This window comes from Symphalangus syndactylus, chromosome 8 (genome assembly GCF_028878055.3).
Source record: "Symphalangus syndactylus isolate Jambi chromosome 8, NHGRI_mSymSyn1-v2.1_pri, whole genome shotgun sequence".
NCBI lineage: Eukaryota > Metazoa > Chordata > Mammalia > Primates > Hylobatidae > Symphalangus > Symphalangus syndactylus.
The window spans coordinates 64,574,668-64,602,309 of NC_072430.2; the positions used below are offsets into that span (position 1 = coordinate 64,574,668).

The 27,642-nt window shown below is 38.0% G+C and overlaps 2 protein-coding genes across 3 annotated transcripts in view; one reads left to right on the forward strand and one right to left on the reverse strand.

Moving 5' to 3' along the window:
* The first annotated feature begins 507 nt into the window (after positions 1-507).
* On the forward strand, positions 508-17,217 carry GNPNAT1 (glucosamine-phosphate N-acetyltransferase 1). Of its 2 annotated transcripts, XR_010122361.1 has the most exons (7): positions 508-783; positions 7,701-7,868; positions 8,881-8,943; positions 10,489-10,616; positions 11,659-11,720; positions 13,942-15,469; positions 16,487-17,217. XR_010122361.1 is itself a non-coding variant. In XM_055289345.2 (6 exons), the coding sequence occupies exons 2-6, from the start codon at positions 7,715-7,717 to the stop codon at positions 14,087-14,089; spliced, it is 555 nt and encodes a 184-aa protein (XP_055145320.1). In that variant the 5' UTR covers positions 508-783; positions 7,701-7,714; the 3' UTR covers positions 14,090-17,217. The 2 variants fall into 2 exon arrangements, 1 of the variants encoding a protein (XP_055145320.1); XM_055289345.2 differs by having other exon boundaries at positions 13,942-17,217.
* A 258-nt stretch (positions 17,218-17,475) lies between these two features.
* Positions 17,476-27,642, reverse strand: part of STYX (serine/threonine/tyrosine interacting protein) — a 46,357-nt gene continuing 36,190 nt past the window's right edge. The window contains exons 10-11 of the mRNA XM_055289344.2: positions 23,488-23,581; positions 17,476-21,384 (exon numbers count right to left, since the gene is read on the reverse strand). Of these exons, the coding sequence (XP_055145319.1) occupies positions 21,311-21,384; positions 23,488-23,581 (168 nt within the window). The 3' untranslated portion in view covers positions 17,476-21,310. The remainder of the gene's footprint in view (positions 21,385-23,487; positions 23,582-27,642) is intronic.

The window sequence follows — 27,642 nt, forward strand, 5'->3', positions numbered from 1 at the left end:
AACCACTGTCCTAACTCCATGTTCATCCAATAAAGGGTTTGAGGGACTGAGAAATGAAACAATAGTCCCGAAGGAGTAGAATGCAGTGGTCCCAACTCCTAGTTTCATGAAGGCAGGAACTGTGACTCAGAGGCCTGGGGATGCGGAGCTCTGAACTGCCAGCTGGTAGGAAAAGTCCTAATTAATGGACTGAATCATGAAGGGAGGGCAACAAGGAACAAATGGAGAGGGCCAGTGACCGAGCCTTCGGTCTCAGGATCAAAGAGGCCCACACTGGTCACCACTTACGCTGCTGGGCTGACTGCTAGGTAGACGTATCTGCAGATAAACCGAGACAATGACGCGATGGGAAAGGCCTTGGGGAGCGAGGAGGAGGAGCCCGGAGAGGCCAGCTTTGGTCCGGCGGCCACAGCCCCGGGCGCCGACGCAAGCCTGAGGCCCCGCCCCTCGCCCTCCGGGTCCCGCCCCCGCTCTCCGGGCCCCGCCCCTCGCCCTCCTGGTCCCGACCCCGCTCTCCGGGCCCCGCCCCTCGCTCTCCGGGCCTGAGTGGGTTGTGCCTTGGCCTCCGCCTCCGCCCGCCTGCGCGCGGCCCTGCGTGAAAGGGCAGAGGCGGGGTGGAGGCGTTGGCGCTGCCACGTCTGGGCCGCGGTTCCCAACTGTGGCGCGGGCGGTGGAGGAGGAGGTGGGGCTGGCGCTGAAGCCGGATCCGGATCCGGTGCTGTGCACCCTGGTGGGGGAGAGTCCGACGCGCCTGGCTAGGAGCCGACCGCAGGGCCTTTACGGGTGAGGAGGGACCGGGGCCGGGGCGCGAGAGCGGGACCGTGTGTCCTGGGGGCTGGGGCGGGCCTGCCCTCAGGTTTATCTAACAGGTGTGTCTGGTGCCCCGGCGAGGCCCCCGGGGGTGTTGTGTGGAGGAGTCAGGCGTTAATCCTCGCCAGCTGGGTGCACATGGTGTGGAGCGCGGTTCCCAGGAAGTTGAACGCACGCGCGCCTGGAGCAGAGGTTAGGGATGATGGCCAGCGGTCCGGCCATACGCGAGTCTTGGCCTGGCAGGGCTGGAACTGGGACTGGGGTCGGAACTTCGCTCCCCGGACTTTGGCGTGGGAAATGAGACAGTTGGTCGCGCTCTCTGCAGCCATCGGTTTTGAATGGGCACGAACGTCCCAGGCCCCTTCTCTTCTCCCATTCCCGGGCGCATCCCACGGTGGTCGGAGCCACTGAGGCAGCTGCTCCGAAGACCACCTCCGCACCGACTAGGTCGGCGCTTTCCCCAGGGTACAGAGGGACATCTTTTGTCTCTTTTTCCTAGGCTCCTACCCCTAGAAATACTGAGTAGTGAACTGTGATTTCTGTTGCAGGAGCTGATGTTTATGTAAGCCAAACTAATTTAAAATTTTCATACAAAATTGAACGGGCGATTATAGGATTCGTTTTGTTAGGATAATCCCTCATGAACGAATCCTAGAATGGATCTCAAGAAATTAATTTAGGCAGGATTTGCCAAATAGGGGAGAGAGCGCTAGCTGTATGGTATGATGATGTAAAGATTGGAGTCTGTTGAGGATGGTAATCGAGCTCAAGATGCGGAAACGAGGATTCTAGCCCCAAGTCACTTACTTGCTGTGTTACCTAAGGGGCAAGTCTTGGGAGTTCCAGGTGCTCCAGCTTCCTCATCGGTAGACTGGGAATAACGCCTAGATTGTAGAGGTCAAATAAACTATCAGAAAATACTTTTGAACATTCATGCAGTTACACAATTTAATAAATATGGCCAGTTGTGTTAAAAATCATTAATGAAATAGATTCAGAATGGATTCTTGTTATTGAAATTGTTATAAAATGAATATAAAGGAATCCGAAGTCCGCCCCTCCCCCATTCACCTGTACTTAGAAGGTGCCCCAGGAGCTCTTGAGAAATACATAGGCTAGTTTAGATTTGGCCTTAGATTGTGTTTTTAAAATTTGTATATCGACTTTTAAAATCTTCATCTCCGGTGTCTATTACTTGTCGCTCTCAGTTGGTTGCTTCTAGCAGCAGCCTCTCTCCCCATTCGTATTACAATCTGATACAGAGGCTCAGACGCCAAATAGTTGAAGTTTTGTTTAAAAAAATATTCAATTGAGTGAAAAAATACTCGATTGATGTGATGACTAGTGAAAATGAATTTGGTGTATACTTTCCGCGATATTGTGGCAGTTTGGGAATTTTTTTTTTTTTTGTCCTTCTGGATTTTCTGAAATGTGACCTACAGGTCTTATTCGTTATTCATTCACTAGGCATTATTGGGCTAGGGTTAGGCTTAAATGGGTCTTCTAAACGCCTGCTAATTTAGCAGTTAATCAGAAAAGGTTCTGAGGAATACTTAAGGAGGGTTAGTGTTTAAAGTTCATCTAAAAACTTTAAAGAACCTAATGATATGATGAGATTCCGCTTCACACAACTGTGCAATTTTATTTGCAGAAATTTCCTAGTTTTGCAGTATCTGGGCACCTGAAGATGCTAAAAGATTATTTATATAAAATTACTTATTTATGTTCTAAACCCCCTTGGAACCGAGTTTCAAGTCATATCTTGCTTCACCTTGCCCAGTACATTAGTTGGGCACCAGCAGAATTTTACTGTTTGAGGATAGAGTGAGCTAAAGTGGGCCTTCAGTATGGCTGTTTTGTAGAACAGCTCATAAAAACATTTTTGATGTTAATTTCTTTTTCTTTTTTTTTTTTTTTTTTGAGACGGAGTCTCGCTCTGTTGCCCAGGCTGGAGTGCAGTGGCGCGATCTCGGCTCACTGCAAGCTCCGGCTCCCGGGTTCACGCCATTCTCCTGCCTCAGCCTCCCGAGTAGCTGGGACTACAGGCGCCCGCCAACACGCCCGGCTAATTTTTTGTATTTTTAGTAGAGACGGGGTTTCACCGTGTTAGCCAGGATGGTCTCCATCTCCTGACCTCGTGATCCGCCCGCCTCGGCCTCCCAAAGTGCTGGGATTACAGGCTTGAGCCACCGCGCCCGGCCCTGATGTTAATTTCTGATTGCCAATAGATTCTTATTTCAATCTGGAATGCTTTGTTTAATGTATTTTCACTAGTCTGATTCCCATTTTCCAAATGTAGGTTCTAAGTGCTGCTTATGACTTAATTTTTAACCCTTCTACAACAATAGGGAATTTATCTACTCTAGTGCATCTTCAGTGTAATGGTTAACAGCAGAGTCTGAAGTCATACTACCTAGCAGGACTGGCTACATAATCTGTGGTAATCCAAATTAAAATGCAGGGTTCCTTGTTAAAAAATTAAGAATTTCAAAACAGCGGCAGCAGGGTATTAAACTAAGTGCAGGGCCCTGTGTAACGGCACAGGTCAGGGGCTTCTGAAGCTGGCCCTGTTGCCTCATTTTGAATCCTCACTCTATTCCTTATTGGCACTCTAACCTTGAGCAAGTTACTGTGCCTGCTTCCTTATCTGTAAAATTGGGATAATAATGATACATCGTTCATTGTATTTTTAAGAGTTAACATATAGAAAGTTTTCAATAAGTGTTAGCCAATATTATTTATTTTTATGATCATTCGTGGAAAAGGACTGTCTCATTAAAGAAAAGGACAAGAAAATATTAGTATTTCCTGGTTAAAATTCATTATTTAAGGGCTTCATAATCCTAGTTGTTTTCCTGTATACTTCCCTCTCATGAAATTAACCCTATTTTTCATGTTTTCTAGACCACATTTTTATTGTAAACACAGACAACTTTATAGGAAAAAGGAATCTAGTTAAATGTGGTTAAGGTTGATTTAAATTCTCTTTTGAGTTTTCTTTGAACTTTGTGTTTACAACTTATGTTTAATAGCATGACCAAAATGTCTAAATAGTGTGCTGCCTCGAGGAATTTACATTTTTAATACTGCACACATTTCACTTTATTAATACTTAGCCTGTTTATCTACATACCTGAAAAACAATGTTGCTACCTACCATTCAGATGAGATTACACACAAAAACCTCAAGGGTCCAATTTAGACAAAACACTAAAACACGTGGACTCAAATTCATCTATTAAAAACTTGTTTCAGCTGAGCATGCTGGTTCGCGCTTATAATTCCAGAACTTTGGGAAGCTGAGGCTGGAGGATCACTTGAGGTCAGGAGTTCAAGACCAGCCTTTCCAACATGGCAAAGCCCCACCTCTACTAAAAATACAAAAATTAGCCAGGTGTGGTGGTATGAGCCTGTAGTCCCAACTACTCTGGAGGCTGATGTGGGAAGCTGAGGTAGGAGGACCACTTGAGCCCAGGAGTTCGAGGCTGCAGTGAGCTATGATTGCACCACTGCACTCCAGCCTGGGCAACAGAGTGAAACCCTGTCTCAAAGCAGAATAAAACAAAACAAAAAACCTATTTTGAATGTATGTATTAAACTTGTTAAATTTGAAATGACTGCTTGATCATCACAATCTCTATATTTTCCTTAATATTGTTAGAACTAGGTATAGTGTGTGCAGCATAATTTGAATCATTTTGTGTGTGTGTGGCCGGGGGCACCTCTCGTCTACATTATAAACTACGTTATTCTTTTCTATCCAAGAATGCTAACTTTTGGTATAATATAAATGTAAGAGCCTGTCATTCTTTTTGTAGTCCCTGTAACCAGCACAGTGCCTGATTCATGAATTAAAGGTGAAAAAAATGAACAAGAATTTATAAACTTGAATTTTAAATTTATCGCTAACTAGCATATATCTTATTGAGTACTTGCAGTATTCCGGGCACTGCTAAGTGCATGATTGCATACAGTAATGCATTTAATTCTCCCAGTAATTTCATCTCCATTTTACAAATGAAGAAACTAGATTCTAAAAGCTTAATTACCTTAGTACGTATCACACAGTTGACATTTGAACACCAGGTATGAATCCAAAGCTCATGTTCTTTCTATGCCTAGGTTTAAATCCTGGCACCACTAATTTTGTGACCTTGGGCAAGTTACTTAACATTTTCTCATCTGTTAAAATGTATATAACCACGCCTAACCTGTAGGATGGTTGAAATAAATGAATTAGTAAAGCTCTTTCAATAGTCTGGCACATAAGAAGTGCCGAGCAAGTGTTAACTTCTGTTGTTAACATCACATCACACTGCCTTCCCATAACTACTATATTGCAGCATTGCTTATATAGTTACATAGGATTACACAGGCAGAAACTTATTATCTATCTTTAAGGAAAAGTTAATAATATTTGCCCTAACGCATACTGTGACTTATGAAATAAGGAACAATTGGGAGTTAGGTTATTGGACAAATTGTTCTCTCATTAAAATATGGCTTCTTTAACTGGATATAGAAATAAGTTGGGGACTGCTTTTTTTGGATCTCTAATCCAAAACACTACAAAATTTGAAACTTTATTGAGGGCCAACACGATGCCATAAGTGGAAAATTCCACATCTGATATCATGTACAAAAACTTTTCCATGCACAAAATTATTTAAAATATTGTGTAAAATATTTGTGCTATCTGTATAAGGTGTATATGAAACACAAATGAATTTTGACTTGGGTCCCATCCCCAAGATATCTCATTATGTATATGCAAATATCCCTAAATCTGAAAAAAAAAAAAAAAAAAATCCAAAACCTGAAACATTTCTGGTCCCAAGCATTTTGGATAAGGAATACTCAACTTTTAATTGTTGGGAAGCATCTGTTTCTTTTAGCAATTCTGTGCTGCACAGAAGCCCCCTGGCCCCAGTTTTATGCTTTGTATGATTTGTTTTTCATTCTTCCTATTGTTATTTCTCTGTTATTTAGTCTCAGTTTTAAAACACTACAACTAGTGAGAACCTGCTCATTTCTAAATGTTCAAAAAAGGGGAAAATATCATGATCACTTTTCAATAGCATGAAAAACACTGGCTATTTTTAAGCTGCTTCGATGCAACTGAGAAACTTACACTATACATTTTAATTTTAATTTAATTTTTTTGAGACGGAGTGATTACAGGTGGCCACCACCACACCTGGCTAATTTTGTATTTGTAGTAGAGACAGGGTTTCGCCGTGTTGGTCAGGCTGGTCTCGACCTCCTGACCTCTGGTGATCTACCTGCCTCTGCCTCTCAAAGTGCTGGGATTAAAGGCACGAGACACCGTGCCTGGCCCACACTACAGATTTTTAGAAAACCTGCTGTGAAAACAAAATCCTGCAGTGTGTGTCTAGCATAGCCAAGGTAAAGTATTTCTGAGAATGCCAAAAAAAAATTAATTTGAGCCTGTTCAAATTTTTCTTCTATTCATGGTTCATTGGAAAAAAAAAAAAAGCTACCTGCGGCCAGGCATGGTGGCTCACACCTGTAATCCCAGCACTTTGGGAGACCGAGGCAGGCAAATCACCTGAGGTCAGGAATTTGAGACCAGCCTGGCTGACCTGGCAAAACCCCGTCTCTACTAAAAATACAAAAAAAATTAGCTGGGTGTGGTGGCAGGTGCCTGTAATCCCAGCTACTCAGAAGGCTGAGGCAGGAGAATCGCTTAAACCCGGGAGGCGGAGGTTGTAGTGAGCCAAGATCATATCATTGCACTCCAGCCTGGGCAATAAGAGCAAAACTGCATCTTAAAAAAAAAAAAAAGGCTACATGCCCAGTAAGTTTTCCTTTTCTTTGAGAGGGAATTTCACTCTTATTGCCCAGGCTGGAGTGCAATGGCATGATCTCGACTCACCACAACCTCTGCCTCCCAGGTTCAAGCAATTCTCCTGCCTCCGCCTCCCGAGTAGCTGGGATTACAGGCATGCGCCACCACACCCGACTAATTTTGTATTTTTAGTAGAGACAGGGTTTCTCCATGTTGGTCAGGCTGGTCTCGAACTCCCGACCTCAGGTGATCCGTCCACCTCGGCCTCCCAAAGTGCTGGGATTACAGGTGTGAGGCACCGTGCACGGCTGAAAGTTTTCTTTATTGGCAAGTAAGACTAAGAGATTACTTTTTTTTTTTTTAATTTTTTTCCCCTTGCAATTTCCTGTTGAAACAGATGCCTTCTTGGCTCAATAATAAAATCCAAGAACATAATGTAAAAAATTTAAGAACCCATAAAAAGTCAGCTATTCATTTAGTAGCACCAACCCAGAGGAAAAACATGTTTTAAAAGACCTGATAATAGCCAGGCGCAGTGGCTCACGCCTGTAATCCCAGCACTTTGGGAGGCCGAGGCGGGCGGATCACCTGAGGTCGAGTGTTCGGGACCAGCCTGGCTAACATGGCGAAATCCCATCTCTATTAAAAATACAAAAAAAATTACCCAGGCGTGGTGTCACGTGCCTATAATCCCAGATACTCAGGAGGCTGAAAGAGGAGAATCACTTGAACCCAGAAGGCAGAGGTTACAGTGAGCCAGGATCGTGCCACTGCACTCCAGCCTGGGCAACAGAGTGAGACTGTCCAAAAAAAAAAAAAAAAAAGACCTGATAATAAATAGGATTTTATAGTTTAAAACTTACTAATTTAGTCGCTTAGCCATTTTTTATCTGATAGTAGGCATGATTTTTCTATTTATCTGTAGTTGTGGAATTTAATGTTAGATTCAGGATAGGTTGCAGTAAAATATCTCGCATATCTGCTAAAGAATGCTTCTAATTGCATTAATTTATATTAACTTTCTCAACAATCATAATTTTCCTTCTATTAAAGTGACTTAATGTTCAAATTTTTATTTTAGACCTTACTAGAAAAATGAAACCTGATGAAACTCCTATGTTTGACCCAAGTCTACTCAAAGAAGTGGACTGGAGTCAGAATACAGCTACATTTTCTCCAGCCATTTCCCCAACACATCCTGGAGAAGGCTTGGTTTTGAGGCCTCTTTGTACTGCTGACTTAAATAGAGGTAATGTACAAAATCCTGTGTAAAATTAGAGTTAGCCTTCCATTTTTCTCCATAAACATTATGATGCAGATAATTGTTTTTAAATATTTGACTTCTGGACTATTTTTTGTATAATACTTAGTTTTTAAAGTGATGGACACTCAATGAGTGTGTGTCATGGCTAAGACCAAATATTACTGTGAAATATTACTGTGAAATGACTTAAATACAACATCACTCCTTCCTAATTAAGCCAAAAATATTTCTCATAAACAAAAATTAAATTATCATGTATAATGACACATAAGGAGGGATCTTAAGAAGCTGGTTGGGGAATGAAGGCGGAAATAATTTTCCTTGGATAAGTTGAAAGGGTTTTTGTACAATTACTTCTTTTTTAACATCTAAATTCTCCAAGTTAACTTCCTTAAACTTTGGTAATTAAAAGTCAACTTTGTCCTTTTCACAATTATCTCTTTGCTAGACAGCCTGAAGGGCCTAATTTTGGCCTAATTATTGAGTGTAGAAAAGTTAAGATTTTCAAAATTCCAGGTGCACTGTTCACATTAATTTCAGGTAACACTAATGAAATTCACTAGAAATTACAATTTTAAAGAGTGTAATCTCAACAGTGTTACTTATACTTTAATTTACAAATACTGTATTTGGCCATATTGCACCTTTAAGTAAAACCAAATCACATATTTGGGAAAATTTGGCACCCTTTGCATTGAACTTAATGTAAAATATAATACATTGAAGAGTGTATGTTCTGGGTCTATAAATACTGGATATTAAGGTCAGCACTATTTAAAACATCTTATGCAGGCAGAAGCACTGGTAAAACCTGTTATTTTTGTTATATGTAGTGATTATAGAAGAATGGGGTTCACTTTATTCTAAATTAAAAGATGATTATAGAAAGTTCTGAAAAAATAATTGCCCATAAGCCCACCTGCTTAATATATTGCTTATTTTCATACTGTCTTCCTTTTGCTATTCTTGTAATTTGAAATCTGTTTTTCAAAACTAGGTTTTTTTAAGGTATTGGGTCAGCTAACAGAGACTGGAGTTGTCAGCCCTGAACAATTTATGAGTAAGTACTATAACCTCTTTTTCCTGAAATAAAGGGAAACATATTTCATTTTTGTTTAGAGCTGCTGAGTGCCCACTTCTGTTTTTGTTCAAATAGCTGGAAATTATTCAAAGAACAAATTAGCTGTTTTCTTATTTAAATGTTTAATGTGGCTGAGTTGTTCTAGAATCCAAATGTACCAGTAACTTTGTTTTGCAAACTATCTACTTTATTAGATAATTACTGTACCATAGGACCTAGGTGTTAGCTCTAGAGGTTCTTCATTTTTTATTGTAGTATTTCCCTTACTGTGGTTATTTACAGAAATTTCATTACCAAATCAAAAATGCAAGACCATACGCTTTAAATTTATTTTGGGGTTTATTTGTATTGAAGTTTAAGGTTAGCAGGCATCTTGAGTTAGTCCACCCCTCCCCTGCCCCTCTTCTTTTAGACATATGAGAAAATAGTAATTTAGAGGGATCCAAAGACTTGCCCAAGATCACAGGTAGTTATTACTATGGTGAGGAATAAAACCTTAATTCTGTCCAGTGCTCTACCACCGCTTTTTCCTGTTACAAAGGAAATGAAGTATTATTATCATTACTAAATATTTAGTAATATTTAATAGCTGAGGAATTACAATTCTTCATTTCCTTATAATAGGGAATTTTGTATTGAATTCTATTTGACCCTTCTGAGAATGAGGACCATTCTCATTCTCATTGTTTATTTTGATTCTGATTTCGTTCTGATTCTCATCGTTTATTTTCATTCATTGAATTTATTTCTTTTTCCCATTTTAGATCTCTATCTGGAATGAGACCATAGAAATTAACAATATGAGACACTATTAGCCTCAATTTTTATTCCTGAATTTTTCTTTGCATGCACATGAATTAGATGAGAAACATGTTATTTCAGCAATAGTACTGAAAATCCATTTGAGGGGAAGTATCTTTGCACCTATTTGCTATGTGACTTGGAAAAGTTACTTGGAAACAGATATGTTTTTACCTCCTTGCAAGGTGCTCTCAAAGCAAACAAGGGCAAGTCATGTTATCACAAAACACTTTCCATCACAAAGGGAAAATTAAAATATATTTTGTAAAAATATTTTGAAAGCAAAAGACTAAAAATTCTAGAATTGAGCCATGTAAACATGCTCTTGTTAAAATGTGCAAAGGTTTGTTATATTTGAATATCTATTGAGTATAAAAGTTAAAGAGATCTATTTAAAGTAAATGAAGAAACTGAAGTTTTCATTAGTCATGGAAGTGGCAACATCAGCGATTTACTTGTATTTTAAGTGTTGTTCATCTAAAATAGCTATATTAGTCTTTATTTTGCTAGCAGATATTTTGAATGTGTAGGTTATATTCCAATGGATACTAATTGCTGATATTTCAACTACTTGGTAATATTTTCTTTAGAAATGGAAGGTAAATTACTATGGTAAAACAGCTTTAAACATTTAGTAATTAAGTCAGCTAATCCTAGTATTTTTCTGGCTCCCCATAAAATTGAATGTCTACTATGTAACACTTTGTTATCCAATCTCCACAGAATCTTTTGAGCATATGAAGAAATCTGGGGATTATTATGTTACAGTTGTAGAAGATGTGACTCTAGGACAGATTGTTGCTACGGCAACTCTGATTATAGAACATAAATTCATCCATTCCTGTGCTAAGGTATGTGCTGCTTATAAGTAAAATGGACAGCTGTTTTCTAGCACAACTGACTTTGAGTTTCCATTAGACAAATCTGTTTTCTCACTGATTTTCAGTGCTTCTTATAAATCCCTTTTCCCAGTGTGTTCTGAGAGCTTTAAGAAAGAAAATGTATAACAGTATGAATTGTATGCTAAAGTTGTTCTATAAGGTGGATCAATTTGGTATAGGCATAGAGAAACCAAACAATTTAGCAGTAATGCACAAAATCCCTAATGTTACTCTTTTAAAAAAATAACTTTGAATATACTACATTAGCATAAATTTGTTTCCACATGGTAAAGGGTTCAGATTATTTTGTTCTAATTATGATACATCTAATGCATGTAGTGCCCTTTCATCCCTCAATAACTCACATAAAATAGTAAATAAAAAAAGAGGGAGAGAAAACCTTAATTCAGTGAGAATAAGGTAGGAACACTTGGGATGTGTTCTGTGACACTTAAGAATTTCGGTGGGGTTTCTGTACTAGACATTAATTTTATTTGGATATCTAAAATAACTTGCTAGTAAGCAAGGAGTAGAATGATGGATATATTCATGAAAAGGTTACATTTTGGTGATGTTGATCCTGATGTTTGTCCAAAGACAACGGGCTGGGAAGGTTGGGGACATAGCCAAAACAACTTTAGGTCACCAGTTGACTCATACTGTTTCCTCTAATAAGTAAAAACATCTTTAAATTATTAACTTTTAATAGTAGTACTCTCATACTAGTAGGAAACAAACTTTTGGGCTAATCAGATTTGCCCCAGCTTCTCTGTCATATTTAAAAACAAAGGAAATGTTCAACTATTACAGAATATTCTATGATCTCTCCTTCTCATAAGTTGTAGAAATACATACCGAAACAGCCTTCACTGTATAATATTTTTTGCATTTGGTTTCTGTTAAGTTCAAGTTTACAAAATATACTACTTATTATCAGTAAATTCTTACCAACTCATTTTAGCTAAAAACAAAAGTAAATGCTTACTCCTTTAAACATTGTAAATATTTTCAGAGAGGAAGAGTAGAAGATGTTGTTGTTAGTGATGAATGCAGAGGAAAGCAGCTTGGCAAATTGTAAGTAGGCAGAAACAAGGTAACCCTGGATAAATTTTGTTCCAATTCAGTTTCTTAACAAGATACTTGTTTAAAGTTCTTTTTGGCTTCATTGATTTTGAACTCATTCTCACTCCAATAGTTCAGACTGAATTTCATGAAGAAATAAAGTATTATACATATTTTGCCTTAAAGTTTGAAAATTGGAAGGATACTTCTTTATAGACAGTAACATCTTTAAATTATTAACTTTTTATAGTAATACTCATACTAGTAGGAGATAAACTTTTGGGCTAATCGGATTTGCCTCAGCTTCTCTGTCATATTTAAAAACAAAGGAAATGTTCAATTGTTACAGAATATTCTATGATCTCTCATTCTCCTAAGTTGTAGAAATACATACTGAAACAGCCTTCACTGTATATATTTATCTAAATCATTTAAAATAAATATAAGTAAGTGGTATTGATTTATTGCTATTTTATAAGAACTTGTAGTTCTTATTTATTATAATTTTTAGTTTTTGAGACAGGGTCTGTTTTTGACAGCTCTGTCACCCAGGCTGAGGTGCAGTGACTCAATCTCAGCTCACCGCAGCCTCAGCCTCCTGGGCTCAAGCAATCCTCTTCAACCCCCCAATTAGCTGGGACTACAGGTACATGCTACACCTGGCTAATTTTTAAAAATTTGTAGAGATGGGGCCTCATCATGTTGCTCAGGCTGGTCTCAAACAGTGCTCCTGCCTTGGCCTCCCGAAGTGCTGAGATTACAGGTGGGAGCCACTGTGCCTGGCCCAAGAACTTGCTTTTTAACATTAACTGTTCTGAGTTTTAAGGAATTAACAAATATTAAATACCTGCTTATGTACCAGATGCTATTCTAGGTATGTGGAATACCTCAGTGAACAAAACAGATGGATTTCTTGTGTTCTAGTCCATTTGATTTAATTTATGCTTTTTTTTTTTTTTTTTTTTTTAAAGAGATGGGGTCTCTTTCTGTTGCCCAGGCTGGAGTACAGTGGTACAATCACAGCCCACTGCAGCCTTGAATTCTTGGGGCTCAAGTGAGCCTCTTGCCTCAGCCTCCCAAGTAGCTGGTTCTACAGGTGCACACCACTGCACCCAGCTAATTTTTTGTAGAGACAGGGTTTTGCTATGTTGCCTTGGCTAGTCTCGAACTTCTGGATTCAAGTGATCCTTGGCCTCCTAAAGTGCTGGAATTACAGGCATGAGCCACTGCAACCAGCCAGTCATACTTCAATCAAGGTCTTTTGTTTTTTTAAAAACAGGATTTTTTAGTCTGTTCAAACATGGGCAGACCCTTCAAGTTTGTGTATCTTTTATAGTTTTTATCCTCTAAGGCACTTAGATCCACACTTTAATACTGGGTTTGGATTCATTAAGAAACTTTGTATAGATGTAGACTTGCTTTGTTTCCACTTCATATTAATTAGACCAATCTTGAGTTAATCTGATACACACCTTCACAAATATTAACGTAGCTTTAAAAATGATTAAAGAGCAAAGCTGTTATGTACTCATTTTATGTGGGAATGTTGACTGCTCTGAAGTTGTTTAAATAGATTTAAATAAAGAATTTTTACGAAATAATTTTGGTCATTTTTTTTTTTAAAGGTTGAATTTTTAGTGTTAACATACATCTTAAAATTCGTTTTTCTTTTTCGAGACAGAGACTCACTCTGTTGTCCAGGCTGGAGTGCAGTGGTGCAATCATTACTCACCACAGCCTTGACCTCTCTGGGCTCAGGTGATCTTCCCCCCTCTGCCTCTGGAGTAGCTGCGACTTCAGGCATGTGCCATCATGCCCTACTAATTTTTATATTTTTTGTAGAGATGGGGTTTTGCCATGTTGTCCAGGCTGGTGTCAAACCCCTGGGCTCTAGCGATCGCCTGCCTTGGCTTCCCAGAGTGCTAGGATTACAGGTATGAGTCATTGCACCTGGCCTTAAATTTCACTTTTAAAGAGGGCTTAGGGTGAGTTTTGTATTTGTCTTATTTATTAGTGAGCTGGAGATTACTAGATAAAAGTATATTTGACTCTAAGTAAAAATGCTTTGGTGATTTAAATGCTTATCAACTTACATGAATGCAATGGGAAAAGCCATAATCTAAACCTGTTTCTAAGGAAACATAAGTTTCATAACATTAATTCATATTGTTACTAGAATCAATTTTTATTAATAAATGCTATCTCCTCACCCTCCCCCCTTTTTAAATTTCAGATTATTATCAACCCTTACTTTGCTAAGCAAGAAACTGAACTGTTACAAGATTACCCTTGAATGTCTACCACAAAATGTTGGTTTCTATAAAAAGTTTGGATATACTGTATCTGAAGAAAACTACATGTGTCGGAGGTTTCTGAAGTAAAAATCTTGTAAGAAAATTGTCAAAGGGGCTAATGCTACAAGGCTACACTCTTCCTAGAGTTGAAATATTTTGTTGCTGCAGCCGAGTGACCTCCATAAATACTGGACTGAAAAAACATTGTAATACTACAAGTATAATGACATTTAGAAGATTACTTTGGGCTGGTGGGACATGCTGTGAATTTAGATTACAAATGAATATTATAAAGGGGATGATTTTTAACCAAAGGAATATATTTTTAACTTGAATCTTTTCTTGCATTGTATTTTTCTAAAAGTTTGGCTTCCTTTCTTGGTAGTCAAGAGTATGGGTAATAAGGAGTTATATGTCTGCTATCTGTGTTGCTCATTTAAAAAAAGTATACATTGAATAAGGCTGTTTATCACATGCATAAAATTAAATATTTTTGTTTCAAAGAAATATCTCAATACACTTAGGGGTGTACTGTTTCCCACATATTAAGTCAGGGTGGATAAATTAGTTATTATAACTAAACATAGTATAGTCCAACATTCGTTGATCCCAATACAGGCAAACAACCTGGTCAACCTTTTAAAGAAGTAGAAGAAATGAAAATTACTTGACAAGATTAAAAGAATTTAAATGTTTTACTAAAAGTTTATATAGTATAGTCTATGTAGATAAAAAGTACCACTTGTCTTTTCTGTGAATTACGACTATTCATTTGTTAAAAACACCTAAGAGCAATTATAGTGGGACATCTAAGGTCCTTTTTAAACAGTGAATTAGCAAACCTCAGCCTATGTGTTTCTATCCTGATTTTTTTTCTTTTCATGGGTATCTGAAGCCTCTGAAGTTTTTTCAAAAATGGAGTATCACAAAATTGAGTGAAACACAATACTTAAAAATGTATTGTACTAGATTGCCAAATTCATAAAATGTTGATGGAAGCTTTACTTTTTGATGTGATGATAATGGCACTATTCTGGTCATTATCCTATTTTGATTTTATTTATTTTAATTTTTTAAAGTTGAAGAATACTTTAATGGTTCTAATCTTTTGCATTCCATGTTGCATTAAACGTGTTCATATGAGTAGTCTTCTGTAAGAATCACATCTGTGCTTTTCTTGAGTCTGCTATTGAACTATTAGATTAAGTCGTAATTCATAAAATTTTAGTTTAATGTACTTTTTGTAAAACGAAATTGTAAAGAAAATACCAGTGTTTCTCATCCCATTGACTCACACCACGTCATCTGGATTTTGGATTTCCCTCCATGCAGCCAGCTATAATTGGCTTTCCAAAACAACAGAAATCCTTCACCAATAGAGTGCACTACTTACCTGCTTATAGCCTATACAGACGAACTGATCTGTCCTTTGTGAAACGCAACAAAGCTAATTCTGTCTTTTCAGAAGTCCTGCAACCTTGGCAAAGAGTAGTTTTATCAAGTAAATTCTGGTAATTAAAAACGCATGTTAAAACATTAGCCTAGTAAGGCCGGGTGCAGTGGCTCACGCCTGTAACCCCAGCACTTTGGGAGGCTGAGGTGGGCGGATCACAAAGTCAGGAGTTTGAGACCAGCCTGACCAAAATGGTGCAACCCTGTCTCTACTAAAAAAAGAAAAACTAGCCAGGTGTGGTGGCACGCGCCTGTAATCCCAGCTACTCAGGAGGCTGAAGCGAGAGAATCGCTTGAACCCGGGAGGCAAAGGTTGCAGTGAGCCGAGATCACGCCACTGCACTCCAGCCTGACGACAGAGCAAGACTCCGTCTCAAAACAAAACAAAAAAAATTAGCCTACTTAAAGGCAAAACTAAATGCTTTATTACCTTTCTTACCACTGAACAATTTGAGGTAAAATCATTCACAAGGTTGGCACTTCAGTAAATCCCTTTAAATAGTGTTCCTAAGATATCTCTTAAATCCTCCCATAGAAAATAGAATTACAGGTAAGGTACACCATACAAAAATTGTGTCATTGAGGACAATGGTGATCTGTAGTTTTAGCTGAGTATGTATGTTTATGATTTTTGAAGCCATATGGTGAGTAAATGTAAATATGAAAAAAATGCTACATAAAACACTTTTTAAACTTTTTTTTTTTAAACTGCTCCTTGTGGAGCAGGACTACCCCATAGGCAGTGTACCCACAATAGATAGCCTTTTGTTGTTGTTGTTGAGACAAGGTCTCGCTGTTGCCCAGGCTGGAGTGCAGGGGCACAATCACCACGCACTGCTGCCTCAATCTCCTGGGCTCAAATGATCCTTCCACCTCAGCCTCCCCTGTGGCTGGGATTACAGGTGCATGCCACCACACCCAGCTAATTAAAAAAATTTTTTTTTGTGGAGTCTATGTTGCCCAGGCTGGTCTCTTAACTCCTAGGCTCAAGTGATCCTCCCGCCTCAGCCTCCCAAAGTGCTTGGATGACAGGTGCGAGCCACTGCACCTGGCCCAGGCCCACATTTTTTAAAGAGACTGTCCCACTCCATCACCCAGGCTGGAGTCCAGTGGTGTGATCATAGCTGACTGCATCCTCCAGTTCCTGTGTTCAAGCCATCCCTCCTGCCTCAGCCTCCCCAGTAGCTGGAACTACAGGTATGTGCCATCACACCTGGCTTTAAATTTTTCTGTGGGGTCTCACTATATTGCCCAAGCTGGTCTCAAACTCCTGGGCTCACGTGATCCTCTGCCTCAGTCTCTAGAGTATCTGGGATTACATGTGTGGGCTACTGTGTCTGGCCGTTCACATTTTTGGGTACTATTTGCTTGTGAAAAGGTATAATGAAGTAGTTATCATTTTTACTGTGTCTCATGTTTTGTATGTTTTTGTTTCATCAACTAAGATGCACCGTAACATCTCTGAAATCTGGATATATTATCAATGGTTTGTCATAGTTTTGTTAGCAATACATTGCCTTTTAGTGGTGCCTAAAATAATGGTATAGTTGTGAGGTGATCTTAGATTTGATGAAGCACAGTATGCAAGTAGGCCTAATGGGGGAAGATGGTACTATAAAAGCAAGAAGTATTTTTTTTTTTTTTTTGTAATGACTGAAAGCTGTTCTATGGATGACCTACCCTTTCTTTTAAACACGATTCTCTCACTTCCAACTCCAAACTTGCTCAACTAATCCTTAAAAATAAACTGAGCTGGAATTTGAGGCTTGCCTGGACTATAGACCGTAATTTTGTGTGTGTGTGTGTTTGTGTGTAACCACGGTGTTTTAGAGTATACTCTTAAGTGCTTCTCAACATTCAATGTTCATCCACTCTTCTTAACTCAGAGTAAATTTGGGTTACTTTTACCCAGTAGATAACAATCTAAGTAAAGAAGTTTTGAGGTATAAGCAGCAGTATGAATGAGCTTTTCAATATTTTGGAGGTATAATGGCACAGCAGTTTTAATACAACCACCAATCTTCACAAAATAATTTTAATACTTTGTGCCTGGGCTAGCAGCATCTTGCACTGTGACATTCCTATACAGACATAAGCATTTTATCCAAGTACAAATGTTAAAAGCAGAGTAACTTAAGCAATTGTGTATACAAAGGTATACAGACACTGTAGGTTATTTTTCTTGAATCATTTTTGCTGCATAGTAAATTGCAATTACATGTCAGTATAATGTTACTGATCTATAGAATACACTTTGAACTGTGAGGTATGGCAACTCCCTATGAGAGAGCTAACATGTAAACCTGAATATTTTGAGTGATTTTTGTTTTAGCTGCCACAGATGGGAAAGACAAAAAAAAAAAATTCCAGCAAAAACCCTAGAGACTTACTTTTCTAATCAATTAAAAAAAAAAGGTCTTTCAGTACTTCTCATCTATTTTCTAGCATTCTCTTATTGGAGCACTGTTGAACGAAGAAAGAAAATACTGAGGTGAAGCTATGTTTGTTATGGGATTATGGATTAAATCAGTTATTTAAAAAAAAAAAAAATCTGCCAGGTAACTGCTCATTTACTTTACATCAAGTTGAGATCTTGATACATATATATATATATATATATATATCTCAACTTTATAATTCAAGATTGCAGTTAAATATTTCTAATTCACTTGAATTACCATATTAATAAGACAATTAGAAACCTTGTATTTTCTTAATACAGACATGCTTAACATTTTCTGACATTACTTCTAAACTCAGATGAAGCATAAAATCTCCCCAAAACTGCTCTAAAAGTTAAGTGGTTGAGTTGGTAGCAAAAGCTATCACGGTTTAACATTTCCGCCATAGAGTAGATACAAGTAAAGGTCACTGCTGTTTAAACATCTAATAGGTAAGAAATTAATATGAACCAACTAACTGAAATTAGAATACTGCCATTCCAGGTTTGAATATTTTCAGTACTCAAGTTTCATATTTTCAAAATAGATAGTAATACAGTTTCCCTATGTTTTGATACAATTTCACTATAAATTATGGGCCCAGATTACACTTTTGATGTTGGAATTGGGTGGTCACTCATACATTCTTTAAATACTCTAGAAAATAAATCATGATTAGTTAAATTTATCATAGTTAACTATCACAAAACATCAGTGGTAATAAAGGAATCACAGAAATGGAATCAAATAGAATAAAGATTAGGAAGAGCTACCAGAACTACTTAAACATTAGGTGGACAGACATGCAAGAAAAAACAAACTTGTAATGTTCTTATATGAAATAATAAACGTCATGGTTTGTCTACATTAATATTGTACTCAGCCGGGCACAGTGGCTCAAGCCTGTAATCCCAGCACTTTGGGAGGCCGAGGTGGGTGGATCACTTGAGGTCAGGAGTTGAGACCAGCCTGGCCAACATGGTGAAACCCCATCTCTACTAAAACTACAAAAATTAGCCAGGCATGGTGGCATGCGCCTGTAATCCCAGCTACTCGGGAGGCTGAGGCAGGAGAATCACTTGATCCTGGGAGGTGGAGGTTGCAGTGAGCCAAGATTGTGCCACTGCACTCCAGCCTGGGCGACATTAGAGACTCCATCTCAAAAAAGAAAAAAAAAATTGTCTATCTATCTATATATATATATCCTAGAGTACTCAAGATGATGACAGTCCCTTTTCCCAGTGTTTGTGAGAGACTGTAATATACAGTACTGGGCAGGCACTTTAGTGACAACATAAAAATTACAGTGGATAGAAAAAGTGGAAAATTACAAGCTACAAATTATCAATAACAAAATCTGTTCTTTTGGCCAGACTACTAGAGAGGGTATATGTATATTTATGAAACAAGTTTTTAAAACCTAAACTTACTATTATGAAGATACTTTTAAGCAGAGTTTCTGCTAAATGAAGCATCATAGATTGTTATTACACTGTAAGAGATCTTTGCTGACCTGCCCAATAGTGATCTATATACAGGAAAGCTGTGTTATCCGAACTTGTATCAACTGGAATTTTAGAAAACCCAATGCAAATCTTGACTCCACTAGACTACGGTACATCAAAGGACCTAATCACAAAGCAGAATACTGGATGACAATGAGATTAACAATATGCAAACGGTGGTAAGATAAGGGAAGGGGAGGGAAATCAGAAGAGGAATATCACCTGGGTCAATAGGAATTAACTCTTAATTAACAATTTTAATTAATCTCCACTCTCCCACTATGCTGGGTAAGAAAGCTTTTACTGTATTATCACATCATAGAGAGGAAAGCAAAGCAAGTAACTTGGTGTAATAGGTTACTTTGCATAGTACCTCTTGGTACCAAGGGAACATATAGAAATCATTCCCATTAGTAAAGCACCTCAAGAGAGGATTGAGAAAAGTTAGATACAAAGGAGTTTTGTTTGTGCTACCCTAAAGTCATCAACTATAAAAAGTTAAAAACACTCCTCTCTTCCCTTACATACTTAAAATAGCAAAAATGTTTTCTTAGAACTTTTATACACACAAACTAAAACATAGAGAGCCAAAAATGCATAAAGTGACTTTACTTAAGCAAATTATGGGGCAGATCTGGACTAACTGAATGTCAAGAATGGATTAAAATGCTAATTTAAAATACACTAGAATTGCCCACAAATCACCTTCCCCAAAGAAAAGCTTCTGTCTGAGCCGGAACAATCTCACAGAATCATTAAGACAACATAAAAGGAAAGAGTAAACATTCTATATTCCAAATAATTTACTAATGTTTCTTCCAGCCTCATACTTTCAGTTTAAACTAATTTATGGTTTAAGAAGAAAGGAAATAACACAAAAATGTTAAGAACTTTTCAGTGTTCTACATACTAATTTAGAGGTCATGAGGATTTAATTATTTTTTTAAAATGATGCAAGGCACTTTTCTTTTTTGGGGCTTCATTTAGAAAAAATAATGCTACATTGGTTTATTAGATTCTATTTAGAATCATTTTGGACAAAGGAAAAAAGGGCTGGACAACTCTGAAAAGAACAAATACAACATTTGGCTTTTACCGCCAAAAAATGCAAAAAGGAAAGTCACTTGAAAATCTAACACTATCCTTGTGTTTAAGCACTTGGTACTATAAATCAAAACATTTTATCATTGAAACTGTAGTTTTTAAAATATAGAATAAACAAATTAGGAAAGTAATAAGAAAGGAAGCAATAATTAGATCATGTTAAAGACAGCTAATTAGGATTATGATTTAAAGATTAATAATGGAACAAGAAGTATAAAAAATAAAACGATAAGCTATTAAGTTATACTAAAAAAGAAACGTGGCAGATTCCTGCATTTTGTTAATGTTTCTGTAAGAGGCTCCATCATAAAATTGAACTGTAAAATTATGTTAAAAATGTAATATATAGAACAGAAAAATGAATTTTAGCAAACCTTAGCAAATTCTTTTGTTATAAATTACCCAAACTTTATAAACAATCCCCCCATACTTGCATTTTGTTTAAAGTAATAACTTTATATCATACAAATAAATTTCAAGTATGAAAAGTGCATTATTGCAATAATACCTCTTTGTAAGTCCAAAATTCTTGGTTTATAATAAAACTTGTAAAGTGTGTGAGTGAGTGTGTGTGTGTGTGTGTGTGTGTGTGTTTTAAAAAAAGGAGTAAAACCATCAGTGCCATCTATTGCAGAAGTCCAACATCTTAAAATGTTGCTCAACAAGTTGCAGAGAAGTATGTCTGGAAGCAACATGTAACTGAAAAACAAAAAACTACATATGTTTTTACCATTTTACATTATAATTGTCTCTTGTATTTTCTCCTTCCCAAATGGAAATTCACACTCTATGATGTTGCTCTTCAGTCAGCCATTCTGGGCAGTCGCCACTTGCATGGTTCCAAAATCATCCTCTTCTTCATGTGTTCTCTTCAAACTACCTAAAAGTTATTGCATGAAGATTAAAAGGGCACTAAAATAAATTCATGTTAAAATGTTACAGCGAGTAAAATTTTGTTATTAAGTGATCTTGTATACACTATGAAAATTCCACAACTGACACAGCAAAATTTAGTAAATTCCTTTGTGATAAATTACCTAAATATTATAACTTTTTAATCTTCATGACAGGATATATTTTCCTTCTCAGGTATTATGTCTTAGGTGTTGCATATAAAATAAATAATTTTTGAACTAGTGTGAAAATAGACCTCTTAAAGAGATAATACATAAATGTTTAGTTATCAAGTTAATTTTTTAGGCACCATAAACATGTGACTTAAGGCATAAAATTTAGGAAATTAATCTTGTATTTGTATAATTTTTTTGTAGATAATCTTTTTGCTTTCACAGAGGCTGTTATGAAGAGCAGCTGAAAATATTTTTCCACTGAAGCTATGGAAGTCTAGGTTGGGAGAAAGGAAGGCATGTAACATATAAAGAGATTTTCTTGTATCTATTCTTCACATCAGCATCTGCTAGTACAGAAATCTCCCACATAGAATCAAAGCTATCTCTGTATCCCCAAAAGTTATAATCAAGAAATTAGATTCTTCAATGGAGGAAAACTTTAGGGAACAGTTAAACCAGCAGAGGGTCTGCTATGTTTTTTGCCTAACAATGACACGACCTTAAACTTATGCCCTACAGGGCTGTTACATCATGGTAATAATAATGTTAATTCAGAGGGCATATTCTAATATGAAGAATGTTTCACTATAAAATTCATAAAGATAAAAATATAGTATCAATACAACTGAATGAGATAAAATATCCTAGCCCTTAGGCTAAACTCAGATACTGTGATTAAGTTTCAGACGAAGTGCTGTGCTTCTATGGGAACTCCAAATGACTAGGGGTTAGAGAAGAGTGCATTAACCATCATGTCTTCCTGAGGAGATGACATATGAACCAAGAATAGGGAGACTAAATGTGATGCATTTTAGGTGGGGAAAAGAAGACACACACAGGAAACCATCAGTAGTTGTTTTCTGAAATGTAGACATAAAGAGGAACAATGAGAGAAAGAAACCAAAAAATCAGAAGGGCATATGGCATTCTATAAACTTTTGTAGGAATGAAGCCAGAAGATGCTTTGACAAAGGAAAAATATCAATATTAGAAATATCTTTCATGGGAATAAGTCTGGCCACAATGTACAGAACAGACCAAATAACAAGAGTTTGGAAAGGAGGCAAATCCGGATCTGAACTAGATTAAGGTCACTATTAAAAAAAGAAAGGAATGTTAACAATACTGACAAAACGGACCCTATAGGATGTGGAAAGCAATTATTAGATAGATGTGGCAAAGGAAAGGAAAAAGTCCATGACAATTAGGAAGTTGAGCCTTGGGGATGAATATACAGTCATATTACTCACTATGGGCGGTGCAGTAGAGTGCAAAGAGTTCTATACTTGTGGATCAGATCACCTGTCCTCAATTGCCAGGTCAGTGCTAACTAAGTATATAAGCTGTTCTTACTACCTTATATAACTGTTGGTTCAAAGGTTGAAGTGAACTGTGGGGTAGGAAAAACTGGAAATAAATTAAAAATGCCTTGTGTGCTTTGTTGGGAGAGAAACAAAGGTGATAAACACAGGTAGCAAGGTCTTGGGAAAGGAAGACTTTGAGAGCATGCTTGGATTAACTTTGAAAATAAGGGGCTTAGGGTACTTCTGAAATAGCAACAGAGGGAGGAAAGGATGGAAATATTGATGGCAAGAGAAAAACAGCTCACATTAGCCACCCTACAGGCTGTATGAACCACCCTTTACTTTTAATAAGATCACCTAAGCGTGTTTAGAGCCCCTTCTCCAGATTCTTATTATTTTAATCTTTACAACACGGATGTACTACTACTTAAAAGACTTAAGCTTAATATAGTACACATTTATTCATCATAAAATGAATTCCTTTGGAATTAGCTCAATAGTTTAACAAGTTTTCTAAACAATTTAAATTGTTCAGTGTAACTTGTAGCAAGTTCTCCACCTTTCATTATCTTTCTTCCCAAATTTCTCCAAAAAGAAAAAAATCCTTACCTGTGGTACCAGAATGAACAGATAATGACCTTTCTATCTGGAGTGGTGACATCATCTGTATTGTTAATTTTGCTAGGTAGATGGCTTCATATTCCTAAAAAACAAAAAGTTAATTAACTTAATTATATATTTACATTCTTGGATACCCAAAATAGTGATTAATGTATACACTGTTGGTATTCTTCGTCTGTATTGAAAAATCTAGTGCCACACTGTTTGAAGAGAAATGGAAGTTTAAAATTCCTGTCTCATAAATTCAGAACTACTGATAACGGTAAATCAAGTCAGGCTAATAGCTTGCACTAGGGTACTGCATGCTGAACTGCCAGTCAGTATGGCATTAGCTATAATGACTTCATCTGTTTAAAAAAACCCCAAAAAAACACCAAAAACCTAAATTGGCAATCTCAATAGTCCTCTGCTTCCAGTTACAGATAGAAGAATAAAGCCATTTTTGTTTCTTTTCTGAAAACAAGGAAAACATTTGATGAAACTAGGAAACATCCATTACCCTGAAAATGAGAAGAATGAGGGGAAAAGGAACTGATTACCATCTAGGCCAGGACAGCGGTTACCTTTACGGAGGGAGAAACAGATTTGTGCTTGAGAAGCATCATGAAAAAGGCTTTTGGCGTCCTGGTAAACATTCTGTTTCTGTACTTGGGCAATAGTTACATGGATGTTTATTTACATTTTATGCATTTTCTATATTATAACTTCACAATAAAATTTTAAAAAAAAATACAACCATCCTAAGCTAGGCATAGCAGATAACTCCTCTGTGGGCCAGAGTAGGTACAGTTCATAGCTCGCTAAAAAAGGTGACCTAAAATAAAACCAACAAGCCCTTGCATGATATGACAAAGTCAGGAAATATGAGTGGCCTATGGAAGAAGGTGAGACATATTAAGGAAAATGCGAACACCTACACCTGCCATTTTTTGCAAGCAGCAGGCTGTAAGTATGGTAAGGCAGAAGAGAAATTTGGTTGCATGTAGCCAAGCATCAGTTGATCTTGGATAGCTAAACGTAAAGGCTAAATCAGCAATTCTAGCCTGGATATACATGAGAATCACCTGAGGCACTTTAAAACCTATATACCTAGGCTCCACCCTCACGGATTTTCATTTCGTTGGCATGCGTAAGGATTCCCCAGGTGATTCTAACATGAATCAGTGTTTATCAATTTAAACAAAATAAACCTGTGATATAAGCAGCTCTGCTTCTTACTCACTGATTCATGCCAGCAAAGGAACCTGGGAAAATTCAAGCTGTCTGCCTTCCCCAACCACTCCTCTAGCCCCTTTCCCACAATTTTATTCTTGGGTAAATAGCTGATCTAAGATGAACACTTCCAGTTCAGAGATGACCAATAATCAAAAAGGAACCAGAGTTAGGTCTTACTCAAAGATTTTGCAAAAAAAAAAAAAAAAAAACAGAAAAGCAAGAGCATAACCAAATGTCATAAAGAAAATGCCATAAAACTCATACCATGAAGCAGATGAAAACTATGAACAAATTAATCAAAGAAAACATGGCAGTTATGGGATTGAATGTTTGCATTCCCCTCAAAATTCATATGTTGAAGTCCAAACACTTAATGTGGGGACTTCGGCAGGTGATTAAGTTGGGATGAGGTCGTGAGAGGACTGGCCCTATGATGAAATGAGTATCCTTCTAAGAGCTATGCTCCCACCTCAAACCACTTACACTTATTCCTCTACCTCGAATGTTTTTCCTCAAATACGTGCATCTCTTCAGGTCTTTGCTCAAATATCACTTTTCAGTAAGCCCATTTCTGACCACCCTTCTAAAAATCCAATTCTTGTCCCACCCTCCTTACATGGCCTTATATTTCTTGGATTCATTACTTCTGGCCTACTACATTTTGTTTGTTGTCTGATTCTCCCACTAAATAAGTTTCATGAGGTCAAGGATTATTGTCTGTTTTGTTCTCTGCTTTACTGTCAGTGCCTAACTAAAACAATGCCAAATAAATATTTAATGAAACAATGCAGCATGGGACATGGAAAACAAACGTGAGAAAAATCAAGTGGAAAAAAAAAAGAACAAAGCTGAAAATAATTACAGAGAAAATAGCAAATAACAAAAAAGGGAACATAAACTATACCAGGGTAAGCGGTATACTAAAAAGAAAAAGAAACAGAACAACCAAAAGAGCAAATACACAATAGAAGACAACTTTCCTGAAATAAGGGAAGGCTTGAATTTGCAAGTGGTAAGGGCACACTATGACTCAGAAAAAAACTGATGTAGAGCAATCAACAAGATACATCTTGGATATAGTGGCTCATGCCTGTAATCCCAGCACCTTGTGAGGCCAAGGTGGGAGGATCACTTGAGCCCAGGAGTTTGAGATCAGCCTGGAAAATATGGCAAAACCCCATCCCTACCAAAAATAATTTAAAAAACTAAGCCAGGTGTGTGGTCTCACGCCTGTAATCTCAGCAGTTTGGGAGGCCGAGGCAGGCAGATCACCTGAGGTCAGGAGTTCCAGACCAGCCTGGCTTACATAGTGAAACCCCGTCTCTCTACAAAAAATACAAAAATTAGCTGAGTTTGGTGGCACATGCCTATAATCCCAGCAACTTGGGAGATTGAGGCAGAAGAATCGCTTTAACCCAGGAGGCGGAGGTTGCAGTGAGCCAAAATTGCGCCATTGCACTCCAGTTTGGACAACAGAGTGAGACTTTGTCTCAAACAACAACAAACAAAGAACTTAGCCAGGTGTGGTAGTGTGCACCCGTGGTCCCAGCTACTCAGGAAGCTAGGGTGGGAAGATCACTTGAGCCCAGGAGGTCAAGGCTACAGTGAACCATGATCGTGCCACTGCACTGTAGCTTGGGTGACAGTGCAAGACCCCTCTCAAAAAACAAAAACACAAAAAACCAGGATACACCTTGATAAAGCATCTTATGGTCATCTAGACGAGGGGTCCCCAGCCCTGGACTGCAGACCCCAGAATCGGTCCATCGCCTGTCAGGAACCGGGCCACACAGCAGGAGGTGAGTGGCACTCCAGGGAGCATTACCACCTGAGCACTGCCTCCTGTCAGATCAACAGCAGCATTAGAGTCTCACAGGAGCGCAAACCCTATGGTAAACCTATCCCTCCCTATGGTATGTGAGGGATCTAGGTTGCACACTCCTTAACTAATACCTGATGATCTGATATAGAACAGTTTTGTCCTGAAACCATCTCCCCCACCACCCCATCCGTGGAAAAATTGTCTTCCATGAAACTGGTCCTTAGTGCAAAAAAGGTTGGAGACTACTGATCTAGACAACCTTCTCCTGACACAAATCAATTCACCTAAGGGGGGAATCTTAAAATTGGTCTGCCTTCAAACTTTTCTAAAACAGTATTTAGGCCAGGCACGGTGGCTCACGCCTGTAATCCCAACACTTCTGGAGGCTGAGGAGGGCAGATAACCTAAGGTCGGGAGTTTGAGACCAGTCTAGCTAACATAGTGAAATTCCATCTCTACTAAAAATAAAAAATTAGCTGGGTGTGGTGGCATGTGCCTGTAATCCCAGCTACTCAGGAGGCTGAAGTGGAGAATCACCTGAACTCGGGAGGTGGAGGTTGCAGTGAGCCAATATTGTACCACTGCACTCCAGCCTGGGCGACAGAGTGAGGCTCCATCTCCAAAAAACAAAAAATATTTAATACCAAGTCTGTGTACAAAATCACTAGGGAAAAAGTATTAAATACATATTTTATATCTATCCACTGTCATTCAAATATAAGGGCAACACAAAAATATTTTCCAATATGCAAAGGGAGTTTCCATGGGAATATAGTTTCCATGAACTATTCATAAAAATAATAAAGTCTAAGAGTTTAATAAAGACACTGGAACAGGTAATAGGATTGGCTGAATCCTGTTTAAATGTAGGATTAAGGGCTGGGCACCGCGGTTCACGCCTGTAATCCCAGCACTTTGGAGGCCGAGGCAGGTGGATCACATGATCTCAGGAATTCGAGACCATCCTGGCCAACATGGCAAAACCCTGTCTCTACCAAAAATACAAAAATTAGCTGGATGTGGTGACATATGCCTGTAATCCCAGCTACTCGGGAGGCAGAGGTGTGTGAATCGCTTGAACCCAGGGAGGTAAAAGTTGCAGTGAG

What these genes read in the sequence shown, in the direction of transcription:
- GNPNAT1 (XM_055289345.2), top strand. Translation starts at nt 7,715, where the DNA reads ATGAAACCTGATGAAACTCCTATGTTTGACCCAAGTCTACTCAAAGAA. An exon ending in TACTGCTGACTTAAATAGAG is followed by an intron (nt 7,869 to 8,880) that starts GTAATGTACAAA and finishes TTTCAAAACTAG; the next exon opens with GTTTTTTTAAGGTATTGGGT. An exon ending in CAGCCCTGAACAATTTATGA is followed by an intron (nt 8,944 to 10,488) that starts GTAAGTACTATA and finishes CAATCTCCACAG; the next exon opens with AATCTTTTGAGCATATGAAG.